Below are 23,031 nucleotides of genomic sequence, written 5' to 3' on the forward strand. Positions count from 1 at the left end.
ATACAAGCAACTCACCTGCCGGCAGTTTGGCAGCGCTGCATTATGTCAAGTTGGCCCAAAATCTAAGGGTTACACGTTGTAAGGGACCCAAAAGCATCTACGGTAAGCATCTACTTGTGCAGGGCGGAGGTCTCTGGGGAGAGCTGCTGCATCAGGTGGCAAGGTCAGAGGGCAAGCCCCCTGCCCCATAGACTTGAAAGAAGCAAGCACCTCATAGACGGAGCCACCCTAGAGCAGAAAGACCACTCACCCAACATGCTCCTTCTGCCTATGAGGAAATGGGGAGTCCAAGCAGCAAGGAGCTCATTTCTACAGTCAACAGTTTACCAAGTTTTCCATTCTGGGGTTTCTAGAGAGAAGCCTCAATCTGCCTTCTCACCTCCCACCAGCTTCAGCATGAAAACAGCTTTCAGAACCAACCCTCCTCCCTCCTGATCTGAAACAGCCTGGCAGTCACCCTCCTCCCTCGGAGTGACCCTCCAACTAGCCATGTGACCCGCCTACCTGCTGGCCCCTCCTGCACTGGACCTCCATTTGCAGCCACCAGAGTTCCCCAAACACTTCGTGTACTCTAGGAGCTCTCATCTCACCCTTGATTTAGGCCAGCTGAGGACAGTCTGAAACACTAATCTCAATTTTTTTTTAAGTGCAGCTGTACTGCTCCAATGCACTCAGAATAGGCTCTTCACCCTTTAGATCATCCGTACCAATGAGGCAGAAAAGCATGGTTTGTAATGATCATGGAATCTTTTCGAAGCACCTAAACGTATTTAATTAGCAAAATCATTAAAGGGGCCCCTTACCCACACCACTGATTTGAAACCACCTCCCAGAGCTTATGAGAACAAACCAGTCTCATAAAAACCTACTTTCTACACATAGCGTTCAGGGTCTTTCTCTGGCAAGGGGGCATTCATGCCAATAAGGACAGAGTGAGTAGAGCATGTTTCTCCTGCACAGCCAGGAGCTCTGAAACACACTACCCTTTCCGCCCATTCTTCCAAACACCCAGGCTTGGGGTCTTAGGCTTGGGGAGAAGGCTAACTGCAAAACTCACAGCTAAGACCACACTACCAATACCACCCGCAGGAGGGGAGGGGATGGTGTCAGCTCAAAAATTCTGGGAAAAGACTCTACCCTGGCATTACCTAGCACCAGGACAGGGCCTGCACCTGCTTGTGAGCAAGCTAGGAAGACAAAAGCCAACAGCTGGAGGGAAGGGGGGTGCCTAGGGCAGTCTCTCTCCTTCCTTCGGCAAAGTTCTCCCGGTTCAGATCACACTGGGTGTGTGAGGGAAAAGGCACCAGAACACAGAGTTCTCACCTATCTATCTTGTTCTAGGCAAAAGTCACTTGTTGCCCATGCCTCACATACCTGGTCAAGGAGGTAGCAGGCACAAGGCCTGCCGGGGCCACTTACCAGCGGGGGCTGCGGCTGGGGGTGCTGCCCGGCTCCCGAGGGGGGCGGGTAGTGCATGAGCAGATTGAAGGCGGAGTAGACCGTGTCTTTGTACATGCCGCTGGCGCACTCCGGGGCCTTCAGGCCTGGAAAAACCACAGCTGGGTCAGATGCGCCCGACCGGGTGGCTCGGGCTGGAGGCAGTCTGCTCTCCAGAGAAAGAACTGCCGAGGGGTCCGGCTCACGTGTGTGACCGGAGAAGGCACGGGCTGGGGGTGCCTCAGTTCGGATGAAGGACCCCGAGTCCAGGCCTCCCCTCGGCGGCCCCTACTCGACCCCCGGCCCGCCCTCCGGGCCAAGGAACCTGGGCCAACGCTTTCTCCTCAAGACTGGGGATTAGGCAGTCACCTGGGCAGGAGGGGAGGCGGAGATGGCGGGGGTCTGTTTACTCCTATAAAGGTCAGGGCACCGGAAGTGACTCGAGCCCGGCGGCGCCCTGGAAACCCGCCCCCCACTCCCCCCGCCCCGGCTTTGCCGCCTCCTTTAGCTGCCGTGGGGGGAGGCCCCCCCAACCCCGTCCTCGGTGGCCCCCCCGTCCCACCCGGGCCCTTAGCGGGTGGAGGGGAGGCGGGCCGAAACTCACCGTCCTCCAGAGACTCTGGAAGTTTGTCGGGGAAAAGTCTCTGCGAAGTGTGCTCCCTTCCGAGCGCCTGCGGGGAGATCCAGAGGGGCCGTGAGGGGCGCCGGGCTCGCGGCCCGGGGCAGGAGGGGTCTGAGGGATGGGTACCCCAGGGGCCCGGGAGGGCGGGGCGGGGCCGGCCGGGCACGGGGGGCGGCGAGCGCGGGAGAGGCGCGGGGCGCGGGCCGGCGCTCACCTCAGCCCCGACCTCCGCCTCGCCGCGGGCCCCGCCGCCGGCCCCTGGGACCTCCGCGCCTCCCGCCGCGCCCTCGGACTCATTGACCAGCGACGACTTGAGCTCGGCCAGGTCGCGCTCGGGGCCCGCGGCGCTGTCGCGGCTCTTGTCGTCCTGCTCCTCGCCCTCGTCCTGGAAGGCCAGCAGCTCGTCGGGCGCGCAGAGGTCGTCGCCCCCGCCCGCGCCGCCCCCGCCGGAGTCCAGCTGCGGCATGGTGCGCTCCGCCCGCCGGGGCGCGGGGCGCGAGAGTGCGGGGCGCGGAACTGGCCCAGCAGGCGGCGAGCCCGGAGTCCGGACCTCCGAGCCCGAAGCGCGGCGGGCGGAGCGCGGGCTGACTCCGCCTGGGCGGGCTGCGGGCGCGGGGCGCGGGCGCCAGGCTGAGCGGCTCCGGGAGCTGGCGGGTCCGAACATCAAAGGCGCCGCCGGCCGAGTGCGGGGGGCGGGGCGGGGACGCCGGGGGCGGGCCCTGTTGGTGGGCGGGGCCAAGCTGCCCCGCCCCGCGCCTCCTCTCCCCGAGAGGCTGCGACGCGAGCGGCGCGCACAATCTTAAAGGGCTCGCTCTTCCCGGCGTCACTCCGGGAGGCGTCCGGCAAGTTCGAAAAGCATCACCCTTCTTCCGAAATATGGGGACTCTAAAGGAGACTCCTGACCCCGCTTCCTCACCTACAATAAGGGATTCCCGCTCTGCGCCCGGGGTTCTCCCCCAAGTGCCGAGGGAGCGGGTCTCCTAGGCCTTGGGGCGGGAACTGGAACGCAAGCCAAGGTGTAATCGCTTTGGCGCGCCGGACCAGTACGTCCAGGGCTTGAAACTGGGGGCTTCCTAGAGGTTGGAGGCTGTTCGAGGCTGCGCGCGAACCCCGCCTGGCAGGGTTAGGATTCCTCAAATTCCCGGTCTCTGCCCTGTTCTCCAACCTTAAGCCGACCTGGGACCTCCTTCCAGGCTGCCCAGATACAACGCGAACACAAGCATATTCCCCTCACACATTTATTGAGCGCCTGTTGCATGCGGGGCTCACGCATCACACATCTGCCATGTGGCATCTCCGAGGCTCCAACAGAGCCAAGAGGACAAGGAGGAAGGATCCCCCAAACCCCGTGAGGATCCTTCAGCCACCCACCCCCTCCCTCCCTCCCAACTCGGTTCTACGCCTAGAACCTGCGGCCCAGGGATGCGAGCCTTTGGGCAGCCACGTGGGCCGCGGGATTCCGACGAGGGGGTGCGTCGTCAGAAGCAACTCAGCACGGGAAGTCGCATTCCCATGGAGCCAATTGACTCGGAGCCTGACGACCGCGGACTCGCGCAAGATCCAGGCTGCAGGCTCTCTCTATTAGAGCCAGAGGAGCGCGGGAACGTGCGCCAGCTTCCATCACGTCTACAGGGCACCCGGGGTCGTGTCCACGCGGGCCTCCACAGCACGCTTGGCCTCGGCTCCACCACTGTATCTGGGAAAGACACAGGTCCTTTAGGATCGCGGTGCAGTGAACCGCAGCCCCCCAGCAGTTTTCTGAGTTGGATTCAGTGTAGACTTTCCCATCTCTCCGGAGAGCACAGGGAAAGAGGGTATTTGGGAAGGAGGGTGTCTTGGACGCCTCTCTCGCTCGGAGCCCCACGGGACGCCTGGCAGCGGCGCAAAGCCGGGCCGGAAGAGGGCCGCGCCGCGCTCCCGGTCCAGGCCCAGCCTGGTTGGCTGCGGATCAAAGAGCCAGAGCCGTCCTTCTCTGCGTTCAGATCCTATCTGCGCCGGCTCAGCGGGGCGGCTCGGCCTCCTACCGCACCGCTGCAGTGCCCACTTTTCCTCCCTTCCGGGGGCTGGGGGGTGGGGGTTACTAGCGCTCAGTTTGGTGATGGAGATGTGGAGAAGATCCTGCCCATTAGGTTCCCCCAGTCTCCTTTTCTGAGTGTGAGCTTGCTGCTGAGTCTCACTTTATCCCCACTGGACAGTGGTGGTGGTGGGGGGGAAATCCAGCAAATCTTAGCCCAGTAGAGAGGGGAAAGGGTACAGGAGGAGGGGCTCATGCCCTCCCCCACCTCAGCCCCTGAGGTTATAAGATCTGACTTGGGACGAACCTCCTCTGGGAAAGCTGAATGGGAAGATGGATCTGCCTAACTCAAAGGTTTTGGGGGTCCTCTTGCCTTTCAGGGTGACCCCAGCTTAGCAGGCACCTCCTCCAGGATAAAGGTCCCCAGACCCATGAGTGGACACAGGACAGTGGGGGTTGTTTTCTCTAGTCCATGGAGAAAGGAGAGAAGTCAGGGCAACAGTGAGGTGGTTTGTTTTTCTCAATAAGGCTGAATTTTTTCAGCTTAAAGTATTAGCTTTTAATCAGAGATTATGGATTTTCTGCTTTATTGGTGTAAAAACAGCCTTTCTTTACTAAAATAATAGTGGAAATTGATTTTTTAAAACGTCCTTATTTGGCAAGAGAAAAACTTGGCCATTCTATTCACTCTCCCACCCCCAAAACTCTTTGGACATTTTCTAGGGCTGTGAAATCCCAAAGTCTGGGAACCACTACCCTACAGGATCATGCCCTGCTGGGTGGAACCAGGGGAGGAGGCAGGTGAGCAGGGAGAACATGGGTGTGAGGAAGAGAGGTAAGGGAGGGAGAAACAAGCTGAGTACCAGACAGCTACAGCCATACTGAAATCAGCTTGAATGCCTGCTAGGGAGAATCTCCTATTACCTAACCCTGGACTCAGGCTGTGGAGAGGAGAGAGGCAGTGGTGGGGTTCCTGTTCTCCAGAAGGCATTGTCTGCTTGAGAAGCTGAGAAGTTATTAGAGCCAAGTTTGTTGGTTATTAGTCTATGCAGACCATCGGCAGAAGGAGCTCAGATATGGTGAAATCAATGTGGCTGAAGTGATCATGTGGGCTTCCTGGAGGAGGCAGACTCCATCTGGACCTGGGAGGCTCTGTAAGGTTTGGAGAGAGAGAGAAGAAAAAGAGCTCAGGCTTGTCCATCAAAGGCAGGTGTGGCCCTGCAGCAGCCTGTTGTCTGGTCAGCACTGATTCCATCATCATCATCCTCATTATCACCTGCCACATGACTTCATATTCCTGAGTGATTGCTATGTGCCAGGCGTCATGTCAAGAGCTCCACACACATTATCTCATTTAATCATCAAACCAATTCTGTGACATTGGGACTATTATCCCCATTCATGAACGAGGAAACAAAGCTCAGAGAGGTTGAATAAGTCACAGGATCTCACAGCTTAGAAGTGAGAGTATCAGAATTCCAAAAACTTGACAGTCTGACTCCTGGACTTGCACCCTAACTACCACCACACACTCTAGTGTTCCATCATGACCTCTAAAATTCCAGAAGGGGGTTCTTACCTGCTTTGTGGTCTCTGCAGAAAAATGCTGATGAATGAACTGTGACTAATAGAGTCCTTACTTTCCGAGGGGCTCATGTTGCTTGGAGGGACCACCAGGAGGATTGGGGACTCTCTCTTGTTGGCCTGTGTAGGGTGGTTCAAGCTCTTTGCTAGAGAGGAGGGCCCAGAGCATCTCCCTTGAGTCAGACCTGTCTGTACCACCTCTGGGCCACCCTGGACTGCCCGCTCTGGCCACCAACTCAGATCCCATACAGTCACAATGGCTCTGGGGTTCTTCCCCAGGGTGGTGAGTGGGATCTGAATGGGATCTGCTGCGGCTGCCCCTCTGGAGGTGACCGGAAGTTTCAGGATGAAGGCCAGAGTCTTCTGCAGGAAGGCCCCAGAAGGACCCATGAAGTCCAGGTCAGAGCTGAAGATTTATTTATTTATTTTTTAAAGATTTATTTATTTGAGAGAGAGAGAGAGAGTGTGTGTACGTGCATGTGGGCACACGCACATGCAAGTGTGGGGGGGGAGGGGCAGAGGGAGAGAATCTTCAAGCAGACTCCCAGCCTAGTGTGGAGCCCGTTGGGAGCTCCACCTGGGGCTCAACCTCACGACCCACGAGATCACGACCTGAGCTAAAACCAAGACCTGGACCCTTAACCGACTGAGTCACCCAGGTGCCCCCAGAACTGAAGAGTTAATGAGGCTTCATCTTCATGCATGTGAGCCACAGGTGGACATGTGGTGTCCTCGGAGGCTGGACAGAGGACGAATTCAGAGCTCACAAGGGTTGAGGGTCTGACCAAGAGAGCTCCAGCTTTAGATTTAGGCAGATCTATCTGAGTTTGCATCCCTGCCCTACCATTTACTAGCTGGGGGATTCCAGACAAATCATTGACCCTCTCCGAGCCTCAGCTTCCTCCTGGGTAAAATGGGTATCACCACCCAAGGCTGCCTAGCACTGCGGGAGTGATCTTGAGATGATTTCCATATCCTAGGAAAGAGCTTAGCTCAAGGCCTGGCACATTCCAAGAGCTCTAATAAATGGGTGCTCTTGAGCTAGATAGTTTGGGGAAGTTGTTAGGCTAATTGGCTCTTCACGTAAGGTCATGTAAGTCATCTAAGTATTCTCATGGCCTGGGCCCACCTCATCACAGCTAAGGCTGAAAATGTACTTTTCCTTTCCTTTTCTTTCAAGTTCCTTCACATGAAAGGCCCATGTGAACTCTCTGACCTTTTCTAACAGGGAGACCCTTGAAATGTGGCATTTCCAGAAAACAACTCAAAGGACCCCCAGAGGGGTTTGGTAAATTACAACGGGGAGAGGTTGGGAGCGGCATCTCTTCCTGCCCTTCAGCCCGCCTGGCATCCTGTCGGGACATGCCGAGCACAGCCTGGAGGCCTGGCTGCTGGCTCTGGGCAGGAACACTTCCCGTGTGAGCCTTCTCGCTCAGGGCAGAGCCTGGCCACACATCCTAGAGGCAGACTGTGGTTTGTTACTAGAAACACAGTGTGCTCTCTGGAAACTGTGTAGTTTCACTGTATGTTCATGTGTGTGTGTGTGTGTGTGTGTGTGTGCGCATGTAGGTGGCTGTGGCCTGCAGAATGGCAGACACACAATTGTTATGATGTGACTACTCTGGGTCAGGTACCAGTCAGCTGCCTTCAAAATGAAGCAAGGGATAGGGTGGACCTTGCTGGCTCAGTCGGTAGAGCGTGCAACTTTTGATCTTGGGGTCTTGAGTTCAGGTCCCATATTGGGTGTAGAGATTACTTAGATAAATAGGTATTTTAAAAAATAAAATAAAATGAAGCAAGAAAGGTTTGGGGTCATTTTTTCCTTCTTTATAATCTTCCGTGGGTTCTCTTCCCACCCCACTCCCCAGACTTCATGCAATAACCAAGAATTGCTCTTAAAATAAAAATTTAATGAGGGCACCTGAGTGGCTCAGTCGGTTAAGCATCTGCCTTCTGCTCAGGTGGTGATCGCTGGGTCCTGGGATTTAGTCCCACATCGGGCTCCCTGCTCCGAGGGGAGCTTGCTTCTCCCTCTGCCTCTGCCTCTCTCTCCCTCTGTTTCTCATGAATAAAGAAATAAAATCTTTTAAAAAAATAAATAAAAATTTAATGAAAAAAATGCAATGATAAAGCTAGATGTTAGCTATTCCTGCTGAAACCCCAAGGAAGTTTGGCCAAGTTGGCTTGCGGGGTGGTAGTGGGGAGACTACAAAGAGCTGCCTCTCAGCTTCAGAGATCTTGTTAGGACAGTTTCCCACAGGCTGAGTTCCCACATCATGCCAGCCGCGGTTCCCAGTGAATGGGGCTGGGAGTCGCTCACCAGGAAGAGGAAATCACCCCGGGGTTTCCACAGGAAGGGGTCCGGACTCAGAGGCACCAATGTGTCGGCAGCGAAGGTAGGCTGCGAGTGGCCATTGTCTGGCACGCACTGTGTGTCAGAGTGCACGGGTCTCCGAAGAGCGTGGGAGTGGGGGGCCTGTGCCGCGGTCCCTGCACTACCCCCTGACCCGCTGCGTGAACTCAGGTAAGTCCTCTGCCTTCTCTGGGCTCAGGGCCCCTTACCTAGTTCCAGGGAGGTAGTGAGGAGCCCGCAAAATGAAACCAGAGGGGAGACAAGAAGCATCACAAACGCGACAGGAAGCGAGGGACACAGAGCCAGGGTCCCTGTGGGAGTGGCCTGCCGTCTCACAGAGGAATGTGCCCATATTAACTCATGTTTGGATTGTGAGAACAACCCCGGACACGCTGATAGAGGAACGTCTTACCAGGAAAGTGCCGCCAGATGTCTAGTTGACACAGGGTTGTAACGGCTTTGCTGCTTATTCCTACTGCCTGTTATAGAGCTGGCAAAGCGCAGTGATCAGAAATTTTTAAAGATTATTTATTTATTTGTCAGAGAGAGAGAGAGGGCATGAGCAGGGAGAGCGGCAGGCAGAGGGGGAGAAGCAGGCTCCCCGCGGAGCAGGGAGCCTGATGCAGGACTTGATCCCAGGACCCTGGGATCATGACCTGAGCCGAAGGCAGCTGCTTAACCAACTGAGCCACCCGGGCGCCCCAATGCTCAGAAATGTTTAGACTGAATGGGTGGATGGATGGATCATTCACAGCCGTGATCACTTAAAATCTGGGGAGGAAGTACTCTGCCTAGTACCTGCTTTCAAGGAACTCTTGTGGGACACATCAGGACAGATAGAGTTTCCAGGTGCCAAGGGTTCAGGAACATGGCTGTTGTATATATGTCCTAGCACACAACCGGCAGTCAAGGAGGGCTTCCTGGAGGAAGAATGTCAGCCTAGGAGGCAAGTAGGATTAAAGAGAACAGGGCTGGGATGCCTACCTGGCTCAGTCGGTGGAGCATGTGACTCTTGATCTGGGGATTGTGAGTTCAAGCCCCACGATGAGTGTAGAGCCTACTTAAAAAAAAAAAAAAAAGAAGAAGACAGAGCTTTGATCAGGTGGAGCAGTAGACACATCTGGCTTATGGTGGACTTGGACCCCATAGGATCTCTGGGGCTTAGGTGAGCCAGGATCCTGGGGGAAAGTTTGGCCATCTATTGGGCATTGCCCAGAATGGCATATCTTCATGTCCCAGGTCCTACAGTTTCCCTACCCCCATCACCGGGGACAATTCCTCTCCTCCCCAGACACTGGCTCCCCCTGATTATCCCCTCTCCAGAACAGACTCCTGGGTGCATAAGCCACCATCTTCCACTTGGAGAGTGCCCCCTTTTATTCTGAGCACCTGGCATGTTGCAAGAAGGACCAACGGGACGTGGTAGGCACGGAGGCCTTGAGAAGAGCCTGCACCAGACCCTGTAGTCCTGGTCCCAATGTGCACAGCCAATAAAGGCTCTGAGAAGGCCTGCACCAGAGATGTCCTGTCTAGCCTTCTTCAGTCAAGTGTCTCCCAAACTTATTTGACCATAAAACTATTTTTCCATGTGTAATTTTCCAAAGAACAGAATTCCTCTGGAAGTCTTTTGGGGAATGCTGGTATCCCTGCTTTCAGAAGGCAGAGAGGGGCACTTCTTATCCAAAACTTACTCCAGTCTGTGTCCCTGATAGAGAGGAAATTAGCAGTAGCTGAACCCCAAACTGGTCATCACAGCTCTAACCAGGCTTCACTCCTACCCTACTGGGTTGTCACCTTCTTGGGATCATGGACCCTTCATCTGTGCCCTTGCTGAGTGCTAACATGGACCAAGCATACAGTGGTGCTTAATAAATACCTGCTGCCCATGAGGTGAAGCTCTTGTGTATAGGTCCAACCCAACTTGGTTCTTCAAGCTCCCGGCAGGGGGGGGGGGGTCACGGTATTCCCATCGGTTTGTTAGTTGGGAATTCTTATATTCTTATGGGGCCTAGACTTATTTCTGGTCTCTCCCTCATATGGGACGCTTTCCCACCTGCTCCTGTCCACAGGGATCTCGCTCCCTTCCAGATCCCCATGGCCTGTAGAATTGGAGCCATTCAGCTTCTCCTGGGCTGTTCGGTGTGTTTCCTGTGAGTGAGTCTCTTGCGTCTCCACGGCTATCTGCTTTGTCATCTGGCAGTCAGGAGCTGGGCTTGAAGCTCATAGCCTGTGTGGAAACCGGGGCTCCTCCAGCTCCTCATTGTGGGTGGGAATGTGAGCCGGTCACTGCTCTCTTGGAGCCTCATTTGCTCGCCTGTTCGGTGGGGGACAATAATGGCACTTGTCTCAAGGAGCTGGGAAGAGGGGATGTGCTCTTGCTTGTAAAGTACTTAGCACAGCATAGTCTGGTGAAGAGTAGGTACTGGCTGAGTGGTGTCCAGTGTCACTTACTATTATTGGTCCCAGCCAGCAGCACTGTGCTCAGGACCGGGCCCTTAGAAGAGCCCGTCCCTGCAACCCTACAGTCCTGCTAATCATGGGTGGAACGCGGGGACCAGGGTAGGGAAGGCACTAGGAGCCCTGCCTTCTGAGGCCAGCCTGAGGCTGCCAAGCATTCAGCCTGAGTGAAGGCTCCTCCTGCCAAAAGATGGCCATCTCCAGATGTCTACAGGCTGGAGGGAGCCGGCTGGCCTGTGCGGCCTGAGGGCAGAGACAGGACTAATGGGAGGAAATTACATGGAGAGATTTCATCTCAGCTTGAGGAAACACGTCTACCAGTCAGAGCTGGCCAACCATGGCCTGCCCAGGCTGCCAACAGAGGCAGTGAGCTCCCCGTCACCGGAGGTGTGCGAGCAGAGGAGTTCCCAAGGGAGGGAAGCTGCTGAGGAGGGTTTCCACCCTTGAGGCCCCCCTCCGAGGCCGTGGGCAGTCCCTTATACTTTCATGCAGCTCTGCTCCTCACTTGGCTTGGTGGAGTCCACTGCAGGCATCTGAGCTCTGGCAGCCTCTGAGGTGAGCATGAGAGCAGAGCTTGGACATCTCTGGCTCCAAATTGGGGCTGGAGGCTGGAGGGGCGTGCTGCTGTAAGAAGCTGATTTCAAGGGAGATGAATGACCGCATTACCTTTTTGGGGAAGCAGCTTAATGCAGTGGCTGGTAGCATGGAGCCTGAGCCCAGTCTGTGCCCAGGCACCCCTACCCCAGGTCTGCTGGGGCTGGGGACAACAGAGATAGGCGATGGGAGGGGGCTTGTTTTTAAATCAGCTTCCCCTCCCTTGCTTCAACTTCTAAAACCACAGGCTGGAAGGAGAAAGATGGGAAGGAGCAGGAGAGGAGAGAACCTGGGTTTCAATTTTGGCTCAGCCCCTAGCTAGCTCCGTGACTTTGGGCAAGCCACCTAACCTCTCTGTGCTTCAGTCTTCTAATCTGTGAGATGGAATGATAATCATACCTATCTCGCTAGTTCTTGGAAGAATTAAGTGGGTTATTATTGGTAGAGTCCTTGAAATAGTTTGTGGTCCCTATTAAGTACCATAAAAATATTTGTTAAATAGATAAAAATTAATTGAGCAACTCCTATAAGCCTAGCCTAGTAAACATACAAGGGGTTTTACAATAATCATCTTGTTTAGTCTTTACAAAACCCTAATGAAGTTGCAAATCCTATTATTAGGGAAACTAAACCCGAGAAGGTCAAGTTCCTTGCCCAAGGTCACACAGCTGGTGAGAGGCAGAGCTAAGATTTAAAGTCAGGATGTTCTGCCTCCTGGACCTGGGCTCTCAACCACTCAGCTCCGTCACACCAGGAGTTTGCAGCCACTCTAAGGGAGGTAAAGTGCCCACAGGAGCAGGGCAGCAGATCAGCAGGCAGGAAGGGGTCAGAGAAGCGCCCTCCCTGTCCCTTCTCAGGCCGGAAGTTCCCTCTTAGTGGCTGCTGCCCCGGGGGGAGATTTTTTTGGACTAATTTGTGGCAACATTGCTGGGTGACTCCGATTACAAATTGCAGCCTTGCTTCCTCCAGCTGAGTAATCTCCATCGTGGGGTCCTGGAAACACCTAGAACTCCGGGCTACTGGTGTTGGCTTTGGCGGTGACACTGCTGAGGGAGATGGGCCACCTCACGCAGCCTCTAGGAACAGGGACAGGAGCTGGGAGACCTGGGTTCCCTATACAGTCTCTCTGGGTGTGGGTGAGGCTGTGGGTCTGGGGTGTGCTGCTCACTTCCATTCTCTCTGCTGTTTCAGCAGGACCCCTCTGTCTTACTCAAGACCATGTCCCCTGGGCTGAGCCAGGGCCTGGCTGAGAGTAAATGTCTAATAAATATGTGTTAGACCCAAGAATATCTCCAGACACCTGCACTGCACTTTACTGTTTACAAAACCCCAATCCTATCTATTATCTCATCTGATCCTCACAACAGCCTGAGAGGTAGGTCTTTTAACCCTATTTTACAGAGGAGGAAACTGTGGCTCCCAGAGAGGAAATGACTCGCCCAAGGTCACAGAACTCAAACCCCGGTCTCAGTCTCAGGGCTCTAAATTCAGTCTAGCCCTTCCTTGTGTGGGGACTGTGAGGAACAGAAGGGACCTCTAGTTGGTCTTGGCTTCTTCGAAGGCTCCTCAGAAATAGGAGATCGGGTTATTGGCTCCCAGGGGACAGCCTCCAGGGCTTCTGATGGGGGGAAGGGGTGCTCAGGAAGCTAAGGATCATTGATTCATGTACCAAGTCCTTCCCCCGCCTCTCCGGGGTGCCAGGACAAGTGGGTCCATGGCCTCAGGCTTTCTGTCAGAGAGGTGGGTCCAAGTCACTGTCCAAAGGTGTAGCATCAGAGCTTTGCCTCATTGAGGGGGAACAGCGCTCTGTTTCTTGGAGACAGAGCCCCCAGGAAAACTTTTGGGATCCCTCTTGGGGCTGTGCTAGCACCTGGGGGTGCAGAGCCAGCTCTGCGGAACCAGCCTCCCTTTTGCCGAGGTGAAAGTGTGTCCCTTCAGCTTTGGGTCACTGGTGGGCCTCTGCTGACTGCTGTGGTTTTCCTTGTCAGCTTTGCTGGTTTTACTTTTTGTTCAACACTCTATTATTACTGACATCTTAAAGGGTTTCCCCTCTGGTCAAGCTTGGTCTTCGTGTTTATAATTTGAGAACTTCTCTCTTCTCCCTCTTTTCTTTTCTTTCTCTTCTCAGCCCATGGTTTTGGAAGATGCTGAAGCAGGAGGTAGGTGGGGGGCTGGTTTAAAAGCAACCTCTCCCTCCATCCCGCATCTCCCTGCCCCGATCCCAGCAGGCCTAAGGGCACCCCCCACACACACTCGGGTAGACCCTGCTCTTTGAGCTGGGAATTCTTTTTCCTTTTCTGATTGGGGGCCTTCGTGCCGCTAGCCCCCTTTGTGCCCTGACCCATCCATTCTCTTTCTCTCCAATATTCTCCCCTCTCAGGGCTGCCCTCCCTGCTTGGGGAAGTTTCTGGCACAGCTGAGCCCCTTGGCCATAAGCAAGTCACCTTGCTTCTTAGAGTCTATAGTGCCCTGAGAAAGTGGGCACATGGCCGAGCCTGACAAACTGGGGGATAGGAAAAGACTTTCGTGAGGCCCTTCTCATCCTGATTCAGAATGGGACTAGGCCCGTGGTCAAAAACTCCCTTTCTGGAATTCACGGTTCCTCTGGTTTGGGTGGGGGTTTCTTCAGTAGCGGCACATCGGGCCACAGCAGCTGGCCTGATGCAGTAGAATTCCAGCTATAGTTCAGGGGCTGGGACAGACTTTCCATCCTGACTGGGGGGGCCAGAGCTTGACAGTTGGTTTCTGGGAGCCCAGGACTGCAGACCTGAGAACCACCAGTCCATGTCTGCCTTGGAGCCAGAGAAATGTTCCCTGTTTTTTCTGCTAAGCCCTGTCCCCAGGATCCCAAACTGGGGAGGAACAGAAGTCTCAAAGCTTTTTTGTCCCAGCTCCTACACAGTACTCAGGGTGGACCCGGCTGGTCCCTGAACTTCTCCAGCTTGTGTGGCTGAACTTGAACATTTGCGTTCAAAGATGAGATTCAGGTCCACAGGGGAAAAGCACTTACAACCCCTCTGGTTGCTGGGACTTGTACACGAGACCAACCCGCAGTGCGCCTGCACCCCAGCATGGAAAATGCTGTCTTGGCCTTTCCTTTGCACCCACAGAAAGTCCCCAAGGTCCCCTGGGCACCAGGTCTCGGTGCCAGTCAGGGAGCTGCGCTCGGATGCCGGCACAGGCAGGCTAGGCGTCTGGTTCGCTGCTGGTGCCAGAGCTCCCAGAGAACGGGCAAGCATCCGGGGGCAGTTAGAGATCGCCCTGTATGCAGAAAGGCCTGGTGTAATGAAGCACCCCAGACGGCAGAGTTGAGGCTATGCAGGCCCCCAGGGGACAGGAGAGCAGCGCAGACCACAGGGGTCAGGAGGGTCCCCCGAGGAGGGGCCAGAGCTGCAAGGTGAAGAGCCTGTGAAATGGGAGACAGGGAGGTGGGGGCCTTGTGGAGAAAGGTGGGGGGTGAACTTCCTCTGTCCTACCTTCCCTAGGCCAGCCCTGAGCACTGAGGAAAGCCAGCCTGCTAGAGCTCAGAGAGATGTGGGAGATGGCCAGTACCCCCAAACATGCACACAGGGGAAACCGAGGCCCAGAGGGGCAGGGACCTGCCTGGGTCTCACATGTCCCTGGGACTCCCCCTTCCTCTACTTCATAGCTCAAAAATTTAGGAGCCATTTGCCCTAAGCACAGGGAATCTTGAAACATGCAGCAAAACAAAACAAAAGTCCGAAGAAGACAGTTCATGTGTTGAGCATGAGTTGCTTTTGTAATAAAAAACAAACCATTTAATGTTATTTAAAAATGCTGGTGGAGGGGCACCTGGGTGGTTCAGTTGGTTAAGCGACTGCCTTCGGCTCAGGTCATGATCCTGGAGTCCCGGGATCGAGTCCCACATCGGGCTCCCTGCTCGGCGGGGAGTCTGCTTCTTCCTCTGACCCTCCCCCTCTCATGCTCTCTCTCTCTCTCATTCTCTCTCAAATAAATAAATAAATAAAATCTTAAAAAAAAAATGCTGGTGGAAATACAAACGTCAGGGTCGGATGGAGGCTTGGGACTTGCTTGTGGCAAGCAGTTCACTAGCTCAGGGTGACCAGGTGGCTCCTTCCACAGCCTCTTGTGCCCTGGGTCCTGGGGAGGCTGTGATTCCGCTGGACAGCACCCCCTGGTGGCTGGCTCTGGAAGACTCTGTGTCTGAACTGCAGGGATGGGAAGTAAGGAGGGTGACCCTTGGACACGGAGCCCCTGCCTGCCCCACAGCTGCCAGCACTGCGTACCAGGGGATGGACTGGAGTCACTGGCAGAATTCATCTCCCTCCTGAAGGAGCTGTGACAGGTTCTCACCTGGACTCTGGAGTAGGCCTGGTGGCCTGATGTTCTGATTCAACCGAGCCCCAGAAGGGGGTCTTTTAGAACAGAGTCGCTCACACGGGGCATAAGGAGGGGGGGGACACTTCATGACTGTGCCCTGCCTTCAGTGTTGGTGACAGAGCCGTGACACACAGCTGATGAGGCCCCACAGTGAGGGGCAGATTGAGGTGTCCCTACTGGGAGTGACGGGGTGTGGGGGGAGGGGTGGTCAGGAGGGCTGGCTCTTCCCTGGCTCACCTGCTCAGGCTGGCAGGATCGTGACAAGGATAACGGCAGTGACAGCTTTAGCTCACGTTTGCTAAGTGCTCCATGTGACCAGCACCGGGGAGGCCTCACAAGGGCTCTGTGAGGCCGGTGGTCCTTTTCTGGTGTTGTTAACAAAAAATCTCCAGGTAGAGAGAAGAGACCCACATATATGCCCTCATTCCAACTGCACCATTATCAAGACGTTGTCACACTTGTTTTCACTCATTTCATCTTTCTTTCTTTCTTTTTCTTTCTTTCAAATTAAATATATTAAAGCAAATCCCAGACATCATGTCATTTCACCCTCGTGTGCTTTAGCACGTATGTTTGAAAAATAGAGATACTTTCTTACATAACCGCAAAGCCATTACCACATCCAAAAAAAGTGAATGATAATTCCTTGGTGCTATCTAATACTTGGCCCATGACATGGATGCTCTTATTGCCCCCATTTGACAGAGGAGGACACAGAGACTCTGGGGGGACAAGTAACTTGGTCCCAGGTCACACAGCTTCATAGTGACGGGGATAGGATTTGAGCCCAGGGAGTCTGACTTGGGAGCCCACCACTAAATCTTAGTTTCCCTCTCTGTAAAGTGAGGGACAACGAGGACTTCTTTGTTACTTCACGGGATAATGGGTGAGTGGACCATGTCATTCTTGCTTCTCACAATAACAATGAAAATAATAATGAAAGAAAGTAATCAGAAGAATCATTAGAATGTTGGCCTAATTGTAAGGGAATATGACAATTAAAGGAAATTAAGGTTTGCTGAGTCCCCACTCCTCTGTCAGCTCTCCCTCATCTCATTGAATCTTTACCCCAATCCTGTTTCTTTTTTTTTTTTTCCAATCCTGTTTCTTAATTACCAGCTTCATTTTACAGGTGAGGGACCCAGGGACTCAGAGGGGGGAAGTGCCACCCCAAGGTCAGGCCACTGGCAGCGGCCAGGCTGGTCTACTGGGGGTGGCAGAAAAGCCTGAGGTATGTCAGAAGCTGAAGGTGGCCTTTGCTAAAGGCTTTGGAGCGTCCCGTCTCCGTGGGGAATGTGCCAGTTGAGATTACTTCTCACAAGCAACAGAAATCCCCTTTGGTGGTCTTAGGCAGGATAGCAGTTTACTGCAACGATATGCGACGGCTCACAGAATGGATTGTGAGGAGGAAGGCAGGCTGGGAAAAAGATGAGCCTGGAGCAGCCCTGGGACTTGGAAGCCACAGCTGCTCGGAGGGTCCATCTGGGCTCCCCATTGGGATGAATCCGCTTCTGACTCCTTCCCTGCTTTGACGTGCTTTCCAAGACCCAGAACCCTGGGGCAGACTCCAAGGCACCCAGCATGGGTGGCATGGCCCCTGCCCACCATGGCTGGGAGAGTGTGGCATTTTTCTGGAAGGTGTGAATGCTGGGCCATGCCAGCGTTTTTTAAAGGAGTGAAATGGGGAGGGAGCTCGAGGGGATTCCCCAGAGAAGACTCAGCCGGCTCTGGTTTTCACACGTAATTTTGCTTCTGATCCTGGGAGTGTGAGTCACACGTGAAAGTCTCTTGTTTGGTGAGGCCTGTGTCTGCGCTGCCACCACCCTCAGTTAGCTGCCACCTCAAGGCAGGAGGCCCAGGTACGGGCAGGACTCCCCGTCTGCCACCGGCTGCTGCAGCTATGGGAGCAAGGCATTAGGGACTCTAACTTTTGGGCCTGGTGCGCAGGGGGATTTTCCATCCTATGCATTACGTGAAAATAGAATGCAAATGATACGTAAATGAGCCGGTGCCCTAGAAGCCCTTCCGCTGGGTAGAGATGTGAAGGGGCTGGGGCTCGGGCTGGTCTGTGCCTTCCAGAAAATGCTCGATCCTCTCGCCCCCAGGGAGAGCCACAGCCTCGGGCAGATCCACCGCCGCCTACTCCTCCTGCAGGAAACCTGCCTAGCTATCGCCAGGGTCTGTAGCCCTGGGCACTTAGTACTCCCCAGGGGCCTCAAATCCGTAGGAGAAGCCGTGGCACGTAAAGTCTCAATTAACAAATAAAAAGGGTCCTGCTGCTTCTGTTTTCTCTGCCTGTGGCCCATGCACAGGGCTGGGCACACAGGGCCTACTGGATTGACCCGGGGCCAGCCAAGAGGCCAGGCTGTACCAGCAGGGCCTGGGAGAGGAGGGATGGCCCTCTTCCCACTCAGCCTCAACCCCTGGGTCTGGCCCACAGCTTCTGGTGAGACAAGGAAGCTGGCTGGAAAGGCTGACTCCAGGGCGGGGGCGTGGGGGCTGCTTAGCAGTTGGCAGAGACCCAGCAGACTCCCCGGATACAATGTCCTCCTCCCTCAAGGCTGTGCCGGGCTGATCAGATGGGAAAGTAAGCCAATGGGGGAAGTGGAGAAGCAGGTGGTGAGAGGGACCCCAAGGGCCCCAGCCTCTTCACCGTATATCTGAAGGGAGACTCCAGGGCCCTGAGAATCAGGAAAGTTTTAACTTCTGGGAAGTCAAAAGGCAGGTCCCCTCGAAGGTTAATTCTGTGGCAACCAGAGGGCAGGCCAGGAGAGTCCGTCCCCCAAGCCAGGTCCAGCCAGATGCCTTTTTCTAGTGGCCCAAATTACAGTCCTCCCAAAAGCCCTCCTTCCCGGAGTCTGGGCTCAGCCTGAAGGACACCAGGCTCTGACTGGTAAATTTCAATGAATTCTGTCTTTCCTGCCTGTCTCTCTATGTCCCTTCCCCCTCTCCCTTCCCTCCCACCATCTTCTTTTCATGAGGCTCTGTTTATCCTCCGTCTTCGGGTCTCCCCCTTCCCTCCCCGCCCCCCAACCTCGGGCAGCCCTAGCAGCGCCTGACCTCCTTGTTCATCACACTGCAGGATCTGAGCCTAGAGCACAGCGTGCTTGCTCACTGCCCCTGAATAGGCTTAGGCACCACCATCACACGCCTTAAGACACAACTTTAAATCCAGAGCAGGCTGGCTGGGTTATTTTCCTGTCTGTTATAGATTAAAATTTGGCACCTTTGGACTTGGCCCCCTCCCCAGTGCCTCTATCTGAGCCTTCGGGGTGAGGGTAGGCCCTGGGCTGGCCCTGGTTACCACGACCTTAACCCGCTCCTTGTGCAGGCTGCAGACAGCGCCCACGACACTGTCAGGCCAAGCTCACGCAAGAAAGCTTCGGGAGCCTGGAGCCAAGGATCCTCCCGTGACGAAGATGGGGCTGGTGGTCAGGGCCATGCAGGGTATCACCATCTGTCTGGACACAGAGGGCTGCAGGGTGAGAGGGGGTTGGTGCATGAGAAAGGAATCCCTGGTGTTGGCCAGACCTGTCCTGGTAGGGTCCCCATGGGAAAGCCCCCAGCAACCTGGGCCACAGTTGCAGGAAAAATGAGACAGTTGCCTCCTATGGGACCAAGCCCCCCGCAGCCACTAGACTGACCTCTCCAGGGTGAACCCAGGGGGCTGCGGGCTCTAGGAACAGGTGGCTTCCCTATGCGGTGCCTGGCCACGACTGCAAACACGCCCTCACCATTTCATCATCCAAAGATTTTTTTAAAAAAGAGTTTTGTGTTGTGGCTGTTCTGGGTGAAGTCTTGACGATCTGATTTTAAAAGCCTTTCCCCTGCTGCACACTCTGTGAGTTACCATAGAGATACTTTAGAGGCAGAGCAGACTTAATGAGCTCGGTTGGGCCTTTTGTGTTCCTGAATGTTTTCCATTTCTGAGCCCTTAACATATAATTAGAGAGATTATTTAGCATAGACGTTTTCTTTTATTGTAAATTAATTTCAAAACCAAGTTCTGAGGTTAAATAATGATTGTATTTGTTAATCAATCCAACCTGGATTTCCTTCCCAAAGAAAACAGGATGCCATTGTCAAAATGTTGGGAACAGGATGTTTGAGAATTTGGGGGTTTCATTTATGGCAGTGATGTTAAGGCTCCTGGCAGTCAGTACTCATCTGCGCTGATGTCTTTTTATTAGACAGGAATGTGTTCTGGGAGGAGGTGAAACTGGAGATGCTTTTGGGATGGGGTCCTGGGGGTCCCGTGATCCTCCAGCGACGGCCTGGGCCCCAGGAGAGTCACAGCTTCCAGAGAGGGGCCTGCCAGCGCCTTGGCCAGGCCGCAGGTTGGGGAGCCCACAAAGGTCTAACCGAACGTGGTAGGTGGATGAGAAGGGCTTGCCTCAGGGAGGCGGTGGGACAGGCTCCAGCAGCTTGAGGACCTCATGCCTCTCCAGCCCTGTTTCCCTGTCAGAGTAGGTGCCACTGTTTTTCTCAGGGTTTCTCAGTCTTGCTACTACTGACATTTTTTGGCCAGACAACTCTTTGTTGTGGGGACTGTCCTGTGCGTTGTAAGATGGTTAGCAACATGCCTGATGGTGGCCTCACTAGATTCCGGTAACAGACGCGCACCCCTCCCTCACTGTTGTGACACCAAAATTACCTCCGCATGTTATCAGAGGTCCCTTTCTGGACACATTTAGCCCCAGTTGCGAACCACCGAGTTAAAAAGTAATACATATTTATTGTAGAAAATAAGATAGAAATAACCTGGAATTCCAGGATCCAGAGTGAACCCCTGTTAAGCTTTTGGTGTACTTCTTTGCAGACCTTCTCACGCATGCGTGTATGCGTTTTTGCTTTTTCATGAAACCCAGGCCACACAGCGTGCAGCTGTGGAACTTGCCAGGGCACGGGCTGCCAGGGATCGTCGCCCTCGTTGCTTCATCTACCGTGCCGTGCCTTCTTCTCAAGCTCTGTCGGAAGCTCCCCTCTTCAGTCACGGCGGGCTGGAGGGCCTGGAAGTGTGGTGTGACGCTCAGCAGATTCTCATGGTCAGCTTTAGGGGTCCAGGGACCAATGTGGTCATTCGCCCAGGGACCAATGTGATCATTCGCCCAGGGCTGACCTGCGGGGACTGACACACGCTCACGCTAGCGCACCGCTTACAATCAAGTCACCCCAGCCCCGTTTCCGCCTGGCCCAGAGCCCGGGCTCTGCCCCACGGGGCCTTGTGTTTTAGTGGTCAGGCCTGGCAGAGAGCCCACCTCGCAAGGAGGGGGATGCAGGGTGGGCCAAGGCAATCGGGAGCTCTCAAGTGCCAGGCAGCAGCGGGAGGAGGGTTCTGCCCAGGTGACGGATTGTGGCCCCTCTGAGGGTCTGACAGAAGCAAGACACTTTCTCAGGGGAAATACCCACATCTGCCAAGTTCTGCATGCAATTCTGTAGACCCCAGTTAGGAACTTCTGAGGGCAGGGATTTTCCTGGGGACTTGTGGTGACCTAGAATCTTAATCTCTCTCTTCCAGGAATATTTGTCAAGGCCCTGGGAAGGCTCTGACCTCGCACAGGGCAGGGCCTCCCTCCCAGAACAGGCAGCATCAGTCACAGGCAGTGGACGGATGGATGGGTAGAGGATGGGTGCACGGATGCCTGGGCCTTGAGAACCGGGACCAAGAGCTGAGCTTCTCCCGGGAGCACGGTGATCAAAGCCAGCACTGGCTGAGCCTGTATTATGGGCTGGGCCACTCACCTAATGTGCTCTCTGCATCACTCGATCTGACGGAGAGAAAGGTATCATTATCTGAGTGAGTTGCCACTTGACTGAACTGGAAACAGGCTGAGACTTGCCCAAGAACATACAGCTTTGTGAATGGAAAGCCGGAATGTCCACGCTCCCAACCCCGAAGCTATGCTGACTCTAAGGAGGGCGGGAGGGAGTTGCCTGGGCTGAGAAGGACAGGTGCACACTCTGCCAGGACCTACTGGGACCTTTGGCCCCGGGCCTATCTTCCCAGCCAGGACCAAGAATGCTTCTGGCATAGAGGGAGAATGGAGGAAGCTGGTTGCCTAGGGCTGGAGGGATGCGGAGGAGGGTCAGTGTTTTGTGGGCACCGAGTTTCAATGTTGCAAGATGAAAAAGTCCTAGAGATCTGTCGCGCAATAAAATAATGTGAATATACGAACACTACTGACCTGCACACTTAAAATGCTTAATGTGCTCAATTTTATGTTATGTGTTTTTTGTACCACAATAAAAAACAAGTGTGGAAAAAAAGGTTACTTGTGGAACTCTGAATGCTTCTGGCTTCTGACCTGGCCTCTTCTCCCTGAAGTTGGGCAACGGCCTGCATGCTCCTCCACCTGACCCCCCCCAGCCAGCACCCTGCGGCGTGTCTAGGCACTGCGGGAAGGCGCTGAGCTCCCGGGGCTGTCTCCAAGTCACCGGCAAGGGTCTTCTGGAGCCAGAGAGAAACAGGCAATCTGGGGGAGCTCGGACCAGCCTGGGGGCAGGAAAATGGGAAATGTGTGCCTCAGGGAGGTTTTCTTATATTTTATTTAATTTCTCTTTTGAAAAGACTACATAGGTAGTAGGACAAACTTCAAAGGGTACAGGAAAAAAGGTACAAAAAATTATGCAGTGAAAATTGTTTCCTTTCTACCCCTCTCTCCACCCCACCCCTTCCCTGGGGCAGCTGCTCTGCTCTTACTACTTTCCTGTGTATCTTTTCAGAGACAGTTCGTGCATCTGCAAGCATATACATTTGCATTGTGTGCAATCTTCTTTTTTCTGCCACGAATAGCATATTAAGCATACTGTCCTGTACTTTGGTTTTTTCGCTTAACAACACATCTCGGAGATCATGTCCTATCAGTATATAGAGACGCCTGTCCATCTGCTTTAGAAGTGTGAGAGCATCCATTGTGTCCGGGAACCTTCCGTTGATGAATCTGGCCTCTCTGGGTGATCATATAGGTTGTTTCTGATAGGTGTGGTGATAATGCTGTCAAGGATCATCTCATCCATTCACCATTTCACGCACGGTCAAGTGCATCTGTAGGCTAATTCCCCACTGTGGAAATGCCGGGTCACAGAAGTTGTGTGCTTCTAGCTGTGATGGCAATGGTCAGGTTGTCCTCCACAGGGGCGGTTCCCACTCGGGACGATTCCTGGCTCATCGCTGCCTCATCCACACTTAGTTGTTATTGTTGTTGTTTTTAAAGATTCTATTTATTTATTTGAGAGAAAGAAAGAGAGAGGGAGAGAGAACTCGAGTAGGGGGAGGGGCAGAGAGAGAGGGAGAAGCAGGCTCCCCTGCTGAGCAGGGACCCCAATGCAGGACTCTATCCCAGGACCCCGGAGTCATGACCTGAGCTGAAGGCAGACGCTTAGCTGACTGAGCCACCCAAGTGCCCCTCAATACTTAGTTTTATAACATGTCTTAGTCTTTTCGGTTCCGATAGGAGACAGATGGCATTGTGTTGTTTTTACATTTCTCTCATTGTACTGAAGGTAAGAATCTTCTCGTGTGTTTAAGAGCTGATTTTTCAATTCCTTATCTGTGCCGCCTCTGTGTCCTCTGCCCATTTTGCCGGGGGTCGGTAGACTTCTCACGAG

General features: G+C 54.3%; 1 protein-coding gene and 2 long non-coding RNA genes across 14 annotated transcripts in view; 1 reads left to right on the forward strand and 2 right to left on the reverse strand.

The window, feature by feature from the left end:
• The window catches only part of TCF7 (transcription factor 7), a 32,447-nt gene extending 29,839 nt beyond the window's left edge, over nucleotides 1–2,608 (reverse strand). The window contains exons 1-3 of one of the 6 annotated variants that reach the window (XM_078067512.1): nucleotides 2,274–2,608; nucleotides 2,042–2,108; nucleotides 1,420–1,544 (exon numbers count right to left, since the gene is read on the reverse strand). In XM_078067512.1, the coding sequence (XP_077923638.1) occupies nucleotides 1,420–1,544; nucleotides 2,042–2,108; nucleotides 2,274–2,525 (444 nt within the window). In that variant the 5' untranslated portion in view covers nucleotides 2,526–2,608. Of the gene's footprint in view, nucleotides 1–1,419; nucleotides 1,545–1,762; nucleotides 1,820–2,041; nucleotides 2,109–2,273 lie in introns of those variants that run through there. The other 5 variants (XM_078067515.1, XM_078067516.1, XM_078067514.1 and 2 more) reach the window with 5 other exon arrangements.
• Nucleotides 2,609–3,447: 839 nt separating this feature from the next.
• LOC118533681 (uncharacterized) lies at nucleotides 3,448–8,317 on the reverse strand. Of its 3 annotated transcripts, none has more exons than XR_004916339.2 (3): nucleotides 8,220–8,317; nucleotides 4,998–5,225; nucleotides 3,448–3,755 (listed from the first exon to the last, which is right to left on the reverse strand). It is a non-coding gene; the product is annotated as an uncharacterized LOC118533681 (long non-coding RNA). The 3 variants fall into 3 exon arrangements; XR_004916340.2 differs by lacking the exon at nucleotides 8,220–8,317 and adding an exon at nucleotides 7,978–8,073; XR_013445839.1 differs by lacking the exon at nucleotides 8,220–8,317 and adding an exon at nucleotides 5,653–6,554.
• LOC118533609 (uncharacterized) lies at nucleotides 7,926–21,658 on the forward strand. 5 transcript variants are annotated; one of them, XR_004916328.2, is made up of 5 exons: nucleotides 8,076–8,181; nucleotides 10,099–10,160; nucleotides 19,614–19,793; nucleotides 20,292–20,468; nucleotides 20,942–21,658. It is a non-coding gene; the product is annotated as an uncharacterized LOC118533609 (long non-coding RNA). The 5 variants fall into 5 exon arrangements; XR_004916330.2 differs by lacking the exons at nucleotides 8,076–8,181; nucleotides 10,099–10,160 and adding an exon at nucleotides 7,942–8,053; XR_013445838.1 differs by lacking the exon at nucleotides 10,099–10,160 and having other exon boundaries at nucleotides 8,064–8,181.
• The last annotated feature ends 1,373 nt before the right edge of the window (nucleotides 21,659–23,031 follow it).

Source organism: Halichoerus grypus, chromosome 2, assembly GCF_964656455.1.
Source record: "Halichoerus grypus chromosome 2, mHalGry1.hap1.1, whole genome shotgun sequence".
NCBI lineage: Eukaryota > Metazoa > Chordata > Mammalia > Carnivora > Phocidae > Halichoerus > Halichoerus grypus.